This window comes from Camelina sativa, chromosome 11 (assembly GCF_000633955.1).
Source record: "Camelina sativa cultivar DH55 chromosome 11, Cs, whole genome shotgun sequence".
In the NCBI taxonomy this organism is placed as follows: domain Eukaryota; kingdom Viridiplantae; phylum Streptophyta; class Magnoliopsida; order Brassicales; family Brassicaceae; genus Camelina; species Camelina sativa.
In genome coordinates, this window is record NC_025695.1 from 7628263 (window position 1) to 7642368 (window position 14106).

General features: G+C 39.3%; 6 protein-coding genes and 1 non-coding gene across 11 annotated transcripts in view; 4 read left to right on the forward strand and 3 right to left on the reverse strand.

Moving 5' to 3' along the window:
* LOC104722222 (microtubule-associated protein TORTIFOLIA1) overlaps nt 1-969 on the forward strand; it is a 5547-nt gene extending 4578 nt beyond the window's left edge. For 2 of the 3 annotated variants that reach the window (XM_019232197.1, XM_019232198.1), the window contains 2 exons: nt 342-506; nt 616-969. In XM_019232197.1, the coding sequence (XP_019087742.1) occupies nt 342-506; nt 616-813 (363 nt within the window). In that variant the 3' untranslated portion in view covers nt 814-969. Of the gene's footprint in view, nt 1-47; nt 507-615 lie in introns of all 3 variants that reach the window. The other variant, XM_019232199.1, reaches the window with a different exon arrangement.
* LOC104727723 (F-box protein At4g27050-like) lies at nt 1879-3899 on the forward strand. The gene is made up of 4 exons (XM_010446801.2): nt 1879-1925; nt 2210-3177; nt 3290-3430; nt 3535-3899. The coding sequence occupies exons 2-4, from the start codon at nt 2254-2256 to the stop codon at nt 3826-3828; spliced, it is 1359 nt and encodes a 452-aa protein (XP_010445103.2). The 5' UTR covers nt 1879-1925; nt 2210-2253; the 3' UTR covers nt 3829-3899.
* On the reverse strand, nt 4370-4441 carry TRNAM-CAU. Its single transcript has one exon. It is a non-coding gene; the product is annotated as a tRNA-Met (tRNA).
* LOC104722224 (vacuolar protein sorting-associated protein 22 homolog 1-like) lies at nt 4537-6300 on the forward strand. Its single transcript, XM_010440363.2, has 7 exons — nt 4537-4647; nt 4744-4854; nt 5013-5148; nt 5357-5511; nt 5608-5715; nt 5834-5923; nt 6046-6300. The coding sequence occupies exons 1-7, from the start codon at nt 4597-4599 to the stop codon at nt 6145-6147; spliced, it is 753 nt and encodes a 250-aa protein (XP_010438665.1). The 5' UTR covers nt 4537-4596; the 3' UTR covers nt 6148-6300.
* On the reverse strand, nt 6209-7503 carry LOC104722223 (fatty acid desaturase 4, chloroplastic-like). Its single transcript, XM_010440362.2, has one exon. The coding sequence runs from the start codon at nt 7257-7259 to the stop codon at nt 6294-6296; it is 966 nt and encodes a 321-aa protein (XP_010438664.1). The 5' UTR covers nt 7260-7503; the 3' UTR covers nt 6209-6293.
* LOC104722227 overlaps nt 7727-14106 on the forward strand; it is a 12321-nt gene continuing 5941 nt past the window's right edge. Inside the window, exons 1-7 of one of the 2 annotated variants that reach the window (XM_010440367.2) lie at nt 7727-8137; nt 8370-8510; nt 8614-8979; nt 9344-9589; nt 9749-9841; nt 10041-10241; nt 10320-10692. In XM_010440367.2, the coding sequence (XP_010438669.1) occupies nt 7826-8137; nt 8370-8510; nt 8614-8979; nt 9344-9589; nt 9749-9841; nt 10041-10241; nt 10320-10535 (1575 nt within the window). In that variant the 5' untranslated portion in view covers nt 7727-7825 and the 3' untranslated portion in view covers nt 10536-10692. Of the gene's footprint in view, nt 8138-8369; nt 8511-8613; nt 8980-9343; nt 9590-9748; nt 9842-10040; nt 10242-10319; nt 10693-14106 lie in introns of those variants that run through there. The other variant, XM_019232202.1, reaches the window with a different exon arrangement.
* The window catches only part of LOC104722226, an 8631-nt gene continuing 5278 nt past the window's right edge, over nt 10754-14106 (reverse strand). The window contains exons 2-10 of one of the 2 annotated variants that reach the window (XM_010440366.2): nt 13799-14093; nt 13498-13710; nt 13221-13424; nt 12928-13131; nt 12585-12731; nt 11990-12340; nt 11452-11887; nt 11168-11249; nt 10754-11084 (exon numbers count right to left, since the gene is read on the reverse strand). In XM_010440366.2, coding sequence (XP_010438668.1) covers nt 10877-11084; nt 11168-11249; nt 11452-11887; nt 11990-12340; nt 12585-12731; nt 12928-13131; nt 13221-13424; nt 13498-13710; nt 13799-14083 — 2130 coding nt within the window. In that variant the 5' untranslated portion in view covers nt 14084-14093 and the 3' untranslated portion in view covers nt 10754-10876. The remainder of the gene's footprint in view (nt 11085-11167; nt 11250-11451; nt 11888-11989; nt 12341-12584; nt 12732-12927; nt 13132-13220; nt 13425-13497; nt 13711-13798; nt 14094-14106) is intronic. The other variant, XM_019232201.1, reaches the window with a different exon arrangement.

Here is a 14106-nt window from a genome sequence, read left to right on the forward strand (position 1 = left end):
GGCCAAGAAGATCACCTCGGTCAGAGCAATATGAGAATGAGCACATGGTGAATGGCAGGAGAGGTTGGGATAACAAAGCAGCTGGAACTATTAGATTTGGTGAAGGCCCTTCAGCAAGAAGTGTGTGGCAAGCATCAAAGGATGAAGCTACGCTTGAAGCTATCAGAGTAGCCGGCGAGGATGGTGCAGTCCCTCGTCCAAACCGAGTGGCGGTTGCCCCTGAAGCTGAAGCCATGGGAGATGATGAAAACGAAGGGCAGGAACGTGACCCGATATGGGCTTCATGGAGTAATGCAATGCACTCACTCCGTGTTGGCGACATTGATGCTGCTTATGCAGAAGTCCTTTGCGCTGGTGACCAGCACTTGATCATCAAGCTGGTGGACAGGACGGGACCTTCTCTCGACCAGATGTCAAATGAGATTGCAAATGAAGCTCTAAATTTCATCGCTCAGTTTCTGCTGGATCATAATCTCTACGACATCTGCTTATCTTGGATTCAACAGGTAGATCCTTTACAGTAAAATGGCTTCCAAGAATCACATCACATTGATGTTTGGTCTTAAGTCTTAACCTTCCTCTCTCTCTTTTGTTTTTTTGATCGCCATTTTGCAGCTGCTGGAATTGCTTTTACAAGACGGTGCAGACACGTTTGGAGTTCCAATGGAATTGAAGACAGAAATCTTGTACAACTTACAAGATGCATGCTCGACGATGGATCCACCTGAAGACTGGGAAGGCCCTGCGCCGGAACAGCTTGTGGTGCAGTTGGCATCAGTTTGGGAAATCGATCTCCAACAGTTCGACAAGTAAACATAAGCTTGTGAACAGAGCTTAACTTCAGTACCGTTGTTGTTCATAATTTTCGTACAGACATGATTCGACATCTAGAGTTTGATTTTCTTCGAAGAGTAAAAAAAAAAAAACCAGTAAAAGATGACTTTTGAATTGATCAAATATTGCTATGTATTTGAGTCTAATTATCAATTAGGGCCAAAGGCAAAAAAAAAATATAGTAGGAGTACAAAAAAAAGAGAGATAATCTTTATCTAACTATCAGTTAGGGTGTTTTTATCTTGAGAAACAGTATAAATTTTAATTTCCATCAATTTCCATCAATTTCGTAAAGAGATAACAAAAATATATTAAGGTTAGGGGTGTTAGTCGGGCTCTTCCGGTCCAAAATCCGTAAAGCCCGCATATGTTTGAGTCCGGCCCGACCTGACCAGAAATATTTCCGAACCTATATTTCAAAACCTGAGCCCAGTCCTAATAGGCTTAGAGGACTTTTCGGGCTTTTCTAGGCTTATCTTACAGATCAAAAATTCAAATTTATAAGCCTTAAAAGTAGTGAATAAATATGCACTGCAAAAACAAAACAAATCAATCAAAATTTTAGTAACTCATCTATATTCACTACAACCAAAAGAAAAAGTTTAAAACTAAATAATTTTTTTATACTTTAACCAAATAAAACAATATATAATTCATATAAAATATCATAGATAAAAAATTTAAAAGTATTAAGTAAGGTTATTAAGTAAATATGAAAACTAGGATTAGAGTTTTAAATTTTATTTACAATAATCAAATATTGCAATCAAACAAAAATGTTAACAAAAAAGTACAAATATATTTGTTAGAGGGATTTTTGGGCTGATTCGAGCCATGCCGGATTAAGCCTGAAGAACCTAATAGCCTGAACAGGCTGAGCCCAAAAAACCCGATTTTTTCTGGACATACATATTTAAGTCGGAGCCCGATATTTTTCAGGACCGGGCCGGACCATCTCACGGACTTTGACCCTAATTGACATGCCTAATTAAGGTACTACACTACTAGGCTATTTATCAACCTATCATTCTCTCTCGATTGCTTCTTCTTCTTCGATCATCAATTGGAGGGAGTTCCTTCTTCGAAGAAAGGTTTGTGTCGATCTTGGATCAGAACTAGAGTTAGAACGATTGATAATTGCAATTTATACATCAAAGTTATCTCTGTAATGTTGATCTGAATTCTTAGATCGCAAGTTATTTCTGCAATAGACCACTTAGGCTTCACTTTTGTTGATATATCTGTCTAAGAGATCCCTTCAGAGATTCTGAGTCTGACATAAGTTAATATTCAACACTTCTTGGAATTTATTTTTAAAAAACCTTAGTATAGAATTGTAGTGAATTGGTTTGAAAATTTTCTTATTCTTTTGCAGTTGCAGGCATAAGAAAAGGAAGGAGTTTATTATAGTCTGTCTCTATGGCTACAGATCTGATCAGCAATCTCCCCGATGATGTTCTCGGAAAAATCCTGTCTTTTGTTCCGACAAAGGTTGCTGCTTCAACGTCGGTTCTGTCCAAGAGGTGGAGGAACCTGCTTCCTCTTGTAGACACCCTTGACTTTGATGAATCGATGCTTTTCTATCCCAACAAAAAAGTGGGAAACGTAAAAGCAACAAATCCTCATAGTCGTCTTCGCCGTCGACATCGTTTCTCTGATTTCGTTGACAAGACACTTGCTCTGTTAAGCAATTCTCCTCGCATCAAGAAATGTTCTCTGATATGTGACTACGAAGAGGACGAATCTCGCATCAACCGTTGGATCCGCACTGTGCTAGACCGCGGCTGCTTGGAGCTGAACTTAGCGTCACGCTGTCGTATCTGTATAGATTCTCAACTTTTCACAAGCAATACACTGGTTAAACTCACCATTTCCGAAGGATTTCATCCTCAAGGCAGTCTTCCTCTTGACGGTTTGTTTTTCCCCGCGCTCAAGACACTTACTCTCCTCTCAGTATCGTTTACAACTCTTGACATGCATAAGTTTTTCATCCATGGCTGCCCTGCGCTAGAGGAAATATTCATAGATGTTTGGATGCTATACTTGTCAAGTCCAAATGTCAAGCGAGTTACCATCACTAGTGATTTCGATGACAAATTCCATCTTCGTAGCATTAAGCTTGAGACACCTAGTCTTCTCTACCTTGACTACTCTAGTTATGTCGCGGGTGTTCATTATGTTGTTTTGGATTCGCTTGTCGAAGCTAGACTGGATATCCGATTATATGAGAAATATGAGGATGATGATGGTCCATTGTGGAGTTCATTTAATGGAAACGTTACGAGTCTGCTTGAGGGGATCAGAACCATTAAGAGCCTTCACTTGTCTCGTTATTCTCTCGAGGTCAGTTTTCTTGTTACTTCTTCTTTTGAGTCTTCACATGCAGGAGAGCCAGTCTAATGCTAGCTAGCAAGGTCTCTCACTTGGTAATATTGGCTTGGCTTATACATATCAGGTGTTTTACTTTTGTTGTAATAAAATGCCGCTGTTCGACGATCTTGTTTATTTATCTATCGAAAGTGACGAGGATATAGGCTGGCAAGTAATGCCAATCCTGCTGGAAAGCTCCCCAAATCTACAAACTTTAGTCATCAAGGTATCATCTATTTTATAGAAATTAATCAAGCAAACATCATATATTTCATTGTTGTTGCTATACATGTCAAACGGTGGTGTGCGCGTGTTGTTTGTGATTTTCAGGGTCTTGTGCACAAAGTTACAGATTGGTGTGGAGACGCGTGCGCTTGCATCCGTATGAAGGACATGGAGTTAGAATGTATTTTGTCTATTTGTCGAGTGAAGGTGCTCGAGATTTCAGGGTACGCAGGAAGTTTTAGAGAGCTGAAACAGATGAGGCATTTCTTGGGGAAGTTGGAATGTCTTGAAACTGTGAAAATTAGCGTTGAAGAGGACAGCAAGAACCTTAAATACTTGCAAGCTAATGTAATGGCTCTCCCTAGGGTCTCATCAAAATGCAAGATTCAGTTCACCTGATTGTTTTTGTTTTTTTCTTGGCTTTTAGCCCTATCTATCACCTATGGGTTTTTTTTTCTCTTCTTCTTTTCCAAAACTGATTAGACAATGGATCCATAATCATAGATTTTCTTATCTATTATAAATAAAAGTTATGCTTTTGTTTTATAAATGCATTGTCTCTAAGGGCTATCGACCAAATTATGATGGTTTCAGTTTCAGCTGCTTTTTTCCTATAGTATTTAATTTTTCCAAATTATAATGCATTGTCTTCGTTATCATCAAAGTAATGGATCCACCATTTTAGTACGTTGGACCTTAAAAAAAGATGATCTAGAAAAACAAAAACAATCAGGTGAACTGAATCTTGCATTTTGATCAAAGTAATGGATCCACCATTTTAGTACGTTGGACCTTCATCACACACTTGTTTGTCAAGGGGGAGGGGCTATCGACCAAATTATGAAGGTTTCAGTTTGAGCTGCTTTTTTCTATAGTAACTTAAATAGTATTTGATTGTTTATTTTGGTATGAAAACAAAAAATTGCAAAACCTGTGGAAATATCAGAGCCAGGTTTCGATCCTGGGACCTGTGGGTTATGGGCCCACCACGCTTCCGCTGCGCCACTCTGATTTGTTGAAAGACTCTTAAACTTAAACATATTTAAAAGCAAAATATATCGTCTTCTCCAATTGCTAATGCTTCTTCTCTCTCAGACATATTCCGAAATCCCCAACCGGAAGAGAAGAAATCCAAAGATCCAAACAAAAAAGAAAAAACAGTGAAAGATGCGAAGAAGACCAGGAATCGGAGGGTTACAGAAGGCCGCAGCTGCTAGGGTTTTTTACTTCTTAAATCCAATTTGATATGCCTCTTTCGAATCTTAGTTGATTGAATTTTGCAGCTTCTAACTCTTATCCATCAAAAAAATTCAGGATCAGTACCGGTTACTAGGAGAAAATGTGGCCAAGTTACGCACTGATATGATGAAAGAACAGCTTGCCACTTTCAAGTCTCAGCTTGAAGAGTTCGCTCGCAAACACAAGGTCGTGATTTTTGTTGAAAATTTATGTATTTTTTTCTTTCTTTCTTGGGTTTGCTGTTATAGAACTTGTAGTTGTAGGTAACTAATATGATCGGTCTCAGATATGGAAAACTTTGGTTTATATTACTGAAAAGAATCATAATTTGTCTTTGATTGCAGAATGACATCCGTAAAAATCCAGCCTTCAGGGCTCAATTCCATGAAATGTGTGCTAAAATTGGTGTGGATCCTCTAGCTTCAAACAAGGGTTTCTGGGCTGAGCTACTGGGAATTGGTGATTTCTACTATGAACTTGGTATGTTTTCTGACATATTCTTGTCTTGTGTGTCTGAGAAGAAGATGCTTAGGAAATAGAAAGCTCTTGTGTATGAATATGACATATATATATATATATATATATAGTTTTTTCTTTTTCTTTCTTTCTTGGTATTGGACATACTCTCTGTGATATTAGAAAAGAAGATGCAACAATTTTCTGAAAAGTTTGTAAATTCATTTAACAGGAGTTCAGATTATTGAAGTTTGTATGCTTACAAGGTCACACAATGGAGGTTTGATCAGCTTGCAAGAGCTCTGCAACCATCTTCGTCAAAGAAGGAAGAAAGACCGTGAAGCTGTGACTGAAGATGATTGTCTTCGGGCTATTAGCAAGTTAAAGGTATATGAGTTGTTTTTTTTACTCTTGTTTCAGATTTTGGATTAACAAGAAAATTTGAACTGTTCTTGCTGGTATCTTGTTTTTTTTTTCCCTCAGGTATTGGGTAGCGGATTTGAGGTTATTACAATTGGCAAGAAAAAGCTGGTCCGTTCAGTTCCCACAGAGCTGAACAAAGACCATAACCAGATCTTGGAATTGGCTCAGGTTATATAATCATATAATACATTCTTCGACAAAAGAAAACAACTTTCACATGTTTTAAATTGTATCTTAGAAGTTCTAACTGATCTGACTAGAGCATCTCTTGTTCCTTTCCGCACAGGGCCAAGGCTTTGTGACTGTGGAAGAGGTACAAAGACGCCTCTCATGGACATCTGGTCGGGTTACAGATGCTCTCGAAACTTTGTTAGAAGTATGCATTTTTCTATCATTTCAACAATTGGATTTATATGCTTCAATACCGCTATTGTAATAGTAGATGCAATGCAACCAATGCGAGTTCTGAAAACTTTACAATTTTATTTTCATTTCTAGGAGGGCCTCGCAATGATCGACAATGGCCATAAAGACGGAAAGTGTCGATACTGGTTCCCCTGTGTTTCTTCTATTTATTCATCCATTGGATCTGAAACTTAACCTGGTACATGCTCTTTTTTGTATGTTTTGTATGAAATACAGTCACTTTGTTACATATAAATTACGAACAAATATTTTCAGTATATTCTATAGATTCTCTTGTACATGTATCAAGAAGTTTTGTTTCATGGACCAATAAAAATGATTTATGCTTGGTTGTTGGAGATCTCGGTTTCTTCTGTCCAGTCAGAGTGTGGCTCACTCCATGACCTTGGTCTCACCCCGAGCTGGAAATACAACACCATCTCCAAAGCCTCAAAGACCTTACTTTCATCCAAAACATTGTTCCATGCCCCACTCACTATGCAATAATTGTTGTTATACGGTGCTCGGTGATGTTCCGCGTGCTGTCTCCGTGAAACAAGCAGTCCCATGTCTTGCAACACTACCACGAGAGGTGGAAGCTTGCTCTTGGTTCCATGTGCCCAAGCATGGAATTGCTGGCTAAACATTATGCAAAATGCAAATGTGCAAACAAAGCCATGAACCACAGGGTCGTTAAATGCGAGGTCTAGTGGGAGAACTGTGAAGGTTATGACTCGAGCCAGAGCGTGTAGATTGTTTGCAAATTGCCTTCTGGTTATTGTCCATGGCCACTTGTGGTGACCCTGAAACGCTTCGATTTGGGTTCCTACAACAGGGGTTGACTCATCACCGTAGTTATCGATAGCCCAGTGGTAGACACCAGAGCCTAGATCGGCTAAAATGTAGCCCGCATAACCGGCTAAAGCTGGTTCGAGCCAGAGATGAGAACCAAACCCTCCAGTGACAGATTTAGCTAAAGAGACAAACAAGGTGGTGCAGCCCGCTGCAACCCATAACCGGTGTGTCCATGTCGACTTCAGAGTTACGTCGTTGGACAGAGGAGGATTCGCGAGGCGTTGCTCAACCACAAGCTTTGGCTGAGGCTTGTTCGATAACAGACTTGCTTCGTTGGACAGAGGAGGCTTCACAATGTGTCTCTCTACCACAAGCTTCTCATGATTAGGCTGAGGCTTGGTGGTAGTAGTAACAGAGCAGGTGACACGTACACGGAGAAGCGAGGGACGGCGGCTTCTTGGTATGTTGGTGATAGGTCTTAGAGGGTACTTGGCTTGAAGTGATACAGCCATTGAGAGAGATTACAGGTGAGAGACGTAAGTTATAAAACCAAAGACAGAGGATGAGATTACAGGTGGGAGGGAGCAAAAAGTTATAATCAATGATACAGCCATAAAATTTCTAGTTGTCTCGAAACTATAACCAATGATAGAGAGGAAGAGATTACGTTGACGAAATGATAAAATGAGGTAGAGATTAGCCTGTATTATGTTGTGGTGTACGTTAGGGCTGCGTGGGACTATTGTGATCGCTTAGCTAGCGAGCGCATTACCCACCTAATACGAATATACTCTTTTTAGTTTCGAAATTTGGATTCTTATTAGTATCAAAAATTTACAATTTACACCCAGCATTTTCAAAATGTACTATTCAGTCCTCATTTCGGTTCTTGTTTTTATTATAAAATCAGTTATTCTGGTTTAGATTGGTATATTCGGATTTTGCTTTTGTCTTATTCAAAGTCTTTATACGTTAAGAACCAAAAAAAAAAAAAAATCAAGGACGATCGAAAAAAAACCAAGACTTTGCGAATGCGTACACGGAAAGGAGAGAGAGTAACCGACTCAAGGCGTTAACAATGGCGGTTGCTTCATCGTCTCTGTTCATCTTCTTCGCCACGACGTTACTTCTGCTTCTCACTGTTCCATCCCTGAAATTACCATTTCATCCTCGGGACCTGCTTCCGATTTTGCCCAGGCAAGTCTCCTGGCCGGTTCTCAATTCTCTACACACAGCCGTCGATCTCCTCCCTACTTTTATCGGCTCTGCCTCTCTTGAAAACGACGCCGTCGTAGAGTGGAAAGGTGCTTGCTTTTATGAGAACAAGGCTTGGTTGGAGCTCAATAACAAGTCCGGTTCTGAATTCGGCGGTGGTACACTTCACATTAAGGTCACTATATGATGAACTTGTTTCTCTCTTAGTGTGTGCTCTATGATACGTTATTTAGGCTTCTGAGCTCTTAAATTTTCGGAGAACATTTCAAATTACAGGCTTAGTGGTGATTTCTTGCAAGCTTCATCCCATATCACTTGTTTACTCAGTTCCCTTGTTTTGTTTCTACCTTTTCGAATGATGATTAATCCTGTCTATATTGATTCTGTTATGACGTGTTTTTGTGCAGGTCGATAAGGCACATAGTTGGACGTGCATGGATATTTATGTCTTTGTGACTCCGTATCGTGTGACATGGGATTGGTACTTTGTTTCGAGGGAGCACACCATGGAGTTCAAGGAGTGGGAGGGGAAAGCCGAGTATGAATATGTAAGCTGCTCTTTTCTCTTTCTATATCTTTTTGGTGTTTGCTGTTTTTATAATTGATATTCTAATGGCTTTTGTTTTGCCTTTCGGGCTCTGATTTAATCAGGTTAAGCAGAAAGGAGTTTCAATATTCCTCATGGAAGCAGGGATGGTGGGAACTCTCCGAGCGTTGTGGGATGTCTTCCCTCTCTTTACTAATACCGGTTGGGGGGAGAATTCTAATATCGCGTTTCTTAAGAACCATATGGGTGCTACTTTCCACCCTCGTCCTAAACCTTGGGTCACAAACATTACTACCGATGAAATTCACTCTGGAGACTTACTAGCTATTTCCAAAATCCGTGGACGGTGGGGTGGTTTTGAGACCCTTGAAAAGTGGGTAAGTGGAGCTTATGCTGGCCACACTGCTGTCTGTTTGAGGGATTCTGAAGGGAAACTCTGGGTTGGTGAATCCGGGAATGAAAATGAAAAGGTAAAACTTAAATTGTTGGATGAGTTAGTTTTAACTTTATACTGTATGTTGGTTCTTTTGAAAAATGATATAGCCACTGAGTACTAGTTCTTCTTATGGGTATCATCATTAGATGATCATCACCGCTAAGAACAAACTAAACTGATTTGGTTGAACATCATCGCAATGGTTGATGAGTAATGAGTAAAATTTAAATAGTTGCTCTGCCCTTGATGTGACATGTTGATATTTTTTTTACCAGTGAATTGTTACCAAGCCAGTCTTGGGGAAACACATTCTTTTAATGGAACTGCATTGTTCTTCCTATATTTTATGCATATCCTGAATTTTTTCCTGTCTTCTCCTTCGAACCTTGGGATCATAGGGAGAAGATGTAATAGCGATATTGCCATGGGAAGAGTGGTGGGAGTTTGAACAAACCAAGGATGACTCAAATCCCCACATCGCATTGCTACCGTTGCATCCTGATTATCGAGCCAAGTTTAATGTTACAGCTGCTTGGGAATATGCTCGTAGCATGGATGGTAAACCATATGGCTATCACAACTTGATCTTTAGCTGGATCGATACCATCAGCGGAAACTACCCACCTCCTCTGGATGCTCATCTTGTAGGTTTCATTTCTCAGTATTCTGGCATTGTTAAAAACATGCGGTTCATTTAGTCTCTTTCTTGTTCTCTCTTCAATGAGCTTCTATCAATTAGTTTATCGATGAGTTTGTGATTGTTTCTTCTGTATCTTTTTTCCTTTTCTTTTACGTGTTTCCAGGTTGCTTCTGTCATGACAGTTTGGAGCAAAATTCAGCCTGATTATGCTGCTAACATGTGGAACGAAGCTCTTAACAAGCGACTCGGAACAGAGGTACTAGCATTTTCACTTATTCATAATGCTTTATCAGACTTTTTATTTTTCTCTTTGACTTAAAATAAATAGAAGCTTTTGTAGTAGCATTGGCTTTTGGCATATGATGGTACCATATGTTTTTCTTCTCCTTTTCTCCAGTAAATGGTCATTGATCTCTTTTCTTTAGTTCTTTCTCTGAGATGTGCTACAATGGCAGGGTCTTGATCTTCCTGATGTGCTGGTGGAAGTGGAGAAGCGTGGATCTTCTTTTGACGAGTTGCTGGCAGTTCCGGAACAAGATGATTGGATATATAGTGATGGGAAATCAACTTCTTGTATCGCTTTCATCCTCGAAATGTACAAAGAAGCTGGCCTTTTCGATCCAATCTCTAGTTCTATTCAAGTCACGGAATTCACGGTGAGAACTAACCTATACGCACTCTAGAATATACACACACTCACACAACACACTGAACAGTGCATTTACGTTTTACAGATCAAAGATGCTTACATGCTCAAGTTTTTCGAGAACAACGCAAGTCGTTTTCCGAAATGGTGCAATGACAATGACGATGTGAAGCTTCCATACTGTCAAATACTTGGGAAATATAGAATGGAACTTCCCGGTTACAACACAATGGAGCCATACCCGCATATGAACGAGCATTGCCCGTCTCTGCCTCCAAAATACCACAGACCAAAGAACTGCTAGAGCCGAATAATCAACTGTATTGTCTGTTTGTTAGGAATGACTTCGTGTTGTTATTATTATGCACGAGTTAAATTAGAAAATTTCACTTTAAATTGAAAAAAAACCATTGGGAAGATTCTGTATATCATTGTATATAAAAGTCACACACATTAATATCCATGGTCTCTTCTGTGGAGAAATTTACTGAAGTGGCAGTGGTTGCAGCAAGATACGCTGGCTCCATAATATTTCTCATAGATACAACAAAACTGAACATTGTTGTGAATGAATCAATAACAACTTTTGTCATTGATATAACAAAACTGATTGAATTGGATAAAACAATCCTACAAAGTCAATGACTAGGTCTCGACTAAACTTCTCTCCCATTCTAATACATGGGAGATGTCAAAATCTTTACGAAGCAACACCTGTTGAGATTCCCCTGGCGTTTCTCCAAGCATATCAGAGAATATCAGCAAAAGGTGTTGGCACGCATGAAGTTCATCAATATTTTCCAGATCTGTGGCTTGTTCTGATGAAAGATCCCACCACGCTTGAAAATATGACCTGTGGAGAAGGATTCAGGTCAAAATTTATAGTGATAAACAATGCCAAGCTTTGGAATGATGAACAATAGGAGAATCATTTACCATCTCCAGCCCGGATTAGCCTCAAGAGGACTACTAATTTTAGAACACAAAGATTTGATGAGCTTGTAATCGTCATTGGGATCTGAAAAGAAGAAAGAAAGAAAAAATTAAGATTCAGATTATAGGTGTTGATTGGCGGATGTAGATGCAGCTTAACACCTAAGAAAAAGCCTGAATAATCCTATCTCAAAACCCTAAGCTACTCTTGTAAAGAGTTCAATTCTCAATCAAAGCCAAGTAATCTGGAGAACAAGAGTTGTGTAAGTCGGTGAAAAGAAGCATACCTTCCGTCCCGAGGTCATTGTGAAGAAGCATGAGAGAAAGTGCAAATACAACAGAAGGAAGAAGAACCCCGTAGTTTGTACACAGAAGATGCTTTTGGAGATACACGATTACTTCCCCTATTATGTGCTCTGAATTTTTCATGCTGTCTTCGAGATTCCTTTTCTTGAAGTATTCTAACGAATTCAACAAAGTTTCTGACTTGGTTTTACTTAAGACTGTCGGGTCCGAATGATTAGATTTCGAATAAAGCTTCCCAAGAATCACTGAAGCCAACAGCCAGCGTAGAAACTTTGCTACCATAGTCTCCTCTTGTGGTTCTTCTGTGAGTTTTTTAGAATCTTGATGAGTCTCACTAGGTTTAGATACCCTTTTATGGTCACTCTTTAAGGCTGTGGAGGTCGCCCACAAAAGAAACCTTCTCAACTTGTCCACGTCCTGAAAAGATATCAAAAGAAAAATTAAGCTCTTCAAAACAAAATTGGAGGGCTGCTTAATAGTGAGAGCGAGAGCGAGGGAGAGAGAGAGAGAAATAGCTACCATGTCAATTATGTCAACTGGCGGGCTGCTCATTAGTATAGTAATGAGCCCATGCTCTGAACTAGCTTCGACTTGAGGAGAACCAGAATTAGCAACACCCTCAAAGAGTTGGAATATTCCCTCGATTGTGATGGTGAAATGTGGCTGGTACATTTTTCGTTTCTGTGAAATCTTCAGAGTAGCTGATAGTATCTGCAAAATTAAATCAACTGAAGTACCATTTTCTTGTACTGATACCAGTCCACCACCTAAAAGTCTGTATAAACGCGATGAGATTTCCATTAGCCCTTCAAGGCCACATCGTTGCAACCACTCTGTAACGTTTCTGGAGGCGAGAACATCAGTTATGACCTGATACGACAATATCACAAAGTAAGTCAATTAATGAACACACTGTTCTACATAAGGACTCTTGATTACAAACAAACAACAACCATGGTTGACCATTGAGAAATTTAATTCAATTTTGCATTCATCATCATATTCTACAGAGTTACGTTTGTAAAAAAGTAAAGAAAATCTGTATTCTTAAACAGGGTGCCTGCAGCAGCGTCCATGACTAATTCGTAGCATTACTGGATAATATTGTACATACCTCCAAGATAACTACCAAGCGCAAATCTTCGTCTCCAGTGGGCTTTGTAGTAAACGTTGAGATAAATGCTGAACACCATGAAAACAGACCACAGTTTTCAACTAGATGCCGGGCCATCTTATGGAATTTGACCGACTTCCTCACAACCTGAAGATTGAAAGAAAGATGGTTTATGTCGTGTTGGATTAAGATCTCAAAGCTTTAGAAAAGATACCCCATAGTACACAAGACCAAATAAATATATTCTGAGCATTAACCTTATATTGATATTAAAGAAGAACTGCGTATAGGTGCAACATAAACACTATATACTATATGACATCAAGAAAAGAAGTTATATCACCTGAAGGATTAGTCCTTTAGTTTCATCATCAGCAAGAGGGGATGAAGAAAAACTCATCACTGTCTCGAGGATGGAGTTTCTAATGTAAATTTGAGCATCTTCATCTGATTTCAAGCCTGCACACACTAGACGTAGTTCCCAAAATCTCTGTGATCTAAAGTTAACAGTGCTGCTCCAGAAAAAATCGTGAAACAAAGGTATTCCCTAACAAAGAGAAAAATCAAAAACAGTTTAAATGCTGGCAAAGTATAAAGGATAAAGCCAAGAGTTTACAGTTTTCAGAGAATAAGTACCCTCAGCTTCAGTGTAGATGAGCTCTTCAAAAGTTTATTTATGGGAACATAATGTTCGTGAGAAGGATCCAACAATATCAGAGATGCTTCAGCAGCAAAAATAGCAGAAACAGTTGGGATTCTTTGCCATGGTTCCTCAACTCCATTTTGTACATACATCAGCAGAAGCCTAAGCCCTGTTACATGCTTGTTTTTCCTACAACTCTACATTAAAAAAATCATAGTTAAACAAAGCAATTTTCACCATGCATACAGATCAGCTTAAGACAACAATTACCTCAAGGGCATCCAGATATATTTCAAGAGTTTCATAGCCCAATTTTCTCATCCCAAGATCTGCTGAAGACATGCTCACAAATGCAACTGCAAGCAAGCCTAAGCTGGCGAATTCTACAGGTTCAATGTATCCAATAGACAATGTGTCTATCGAGAAGCGCAAGATGAAAACCGGATCATAGCGTTCAATGTCCTCCATACCAGGTGAACATTTCTGCACAGGGACGAAGGAATTATTCTATTGTTGTTTAAAAATGCAAGTACAAGAACTTCTAACTGAAATTCAAAATTAAAGATGGTACCTCATTTATTGGATAATCATATAGGTGTAAATTATCCGATACCTCTGTAGTTCGTTGATAAGGAAAAAACAAAACAGTTCGAGCACATATTTTGGGATCAACACAAAGATTCTCTTTGAAAAGACTCTGGCGGACATCTTCCAATAATTCAGCTTCACCAACATCAGATGCGTCCTGAGATAAACGCAGTGCCTCTCTTATTTTCAAGGCAGCTTTACCCCACAAACAATCTGTTTCAGAAACATTCAGCGTGTGTTCGACATCAACCAACTTGATATCATGCATCAGCTTGTAGATCTCCAAGTCGA

Excerpts from the sequence above, each read along its gene's own strand:
- LOC104727723 (XM_010446801.2), top strand. The coding sequence starts at position 2,254 with ATGGCTACAGATCTGATCAGCAATCTCCCCGATGATGTTCTCGGAAAA. Across the intron at positions 3,178-3,289 it reads TGTCTCGTTATTCTCTCGAG|GTGTTTTACTTTTGTTGTAA; the intron begins GTCAGTTTTCTT and ends TATACATATCAG. Across the intron at positions 3,431-3,534 it reads TACAAACTTTAGTCATCAAG|GGTCTTGTGCACAAAGTTAC; the intron begins GTATCATCTATT and ends TGTGATTTTCAG.
- LOC104722223 (XM_010440362.2), bottom strand. The coding sequence starts at position 7,259 with ATGGCTGTATCACTTCAAGCCAAGTACCCTCTAAGACCTATCACCAAC.
- LOC104722224 (XM_010440363.2), top strand. The coding sequence starts at position 4,597 with ATGCGAAGAAGACCAGGAATCGGAGGGTTACAGAAGGCCGCAGCTGCT. Across the intron at positions 4,648-4,743 it reads AGAAGGCCGCAGCTGCTAGG|GATCAGTACCGGTTACTAGG; the intron begins GTTTTTTACTTC and ends AAAAAAATTCAG. Across the intron at positions 5,512-5,607 it reads GGGCTATTAGCAAGTTAAAG|GTATTGGGTAGCGGATTTGA; the intron begins GTATATGAGTTG and ends TTTTTCCCTCAG.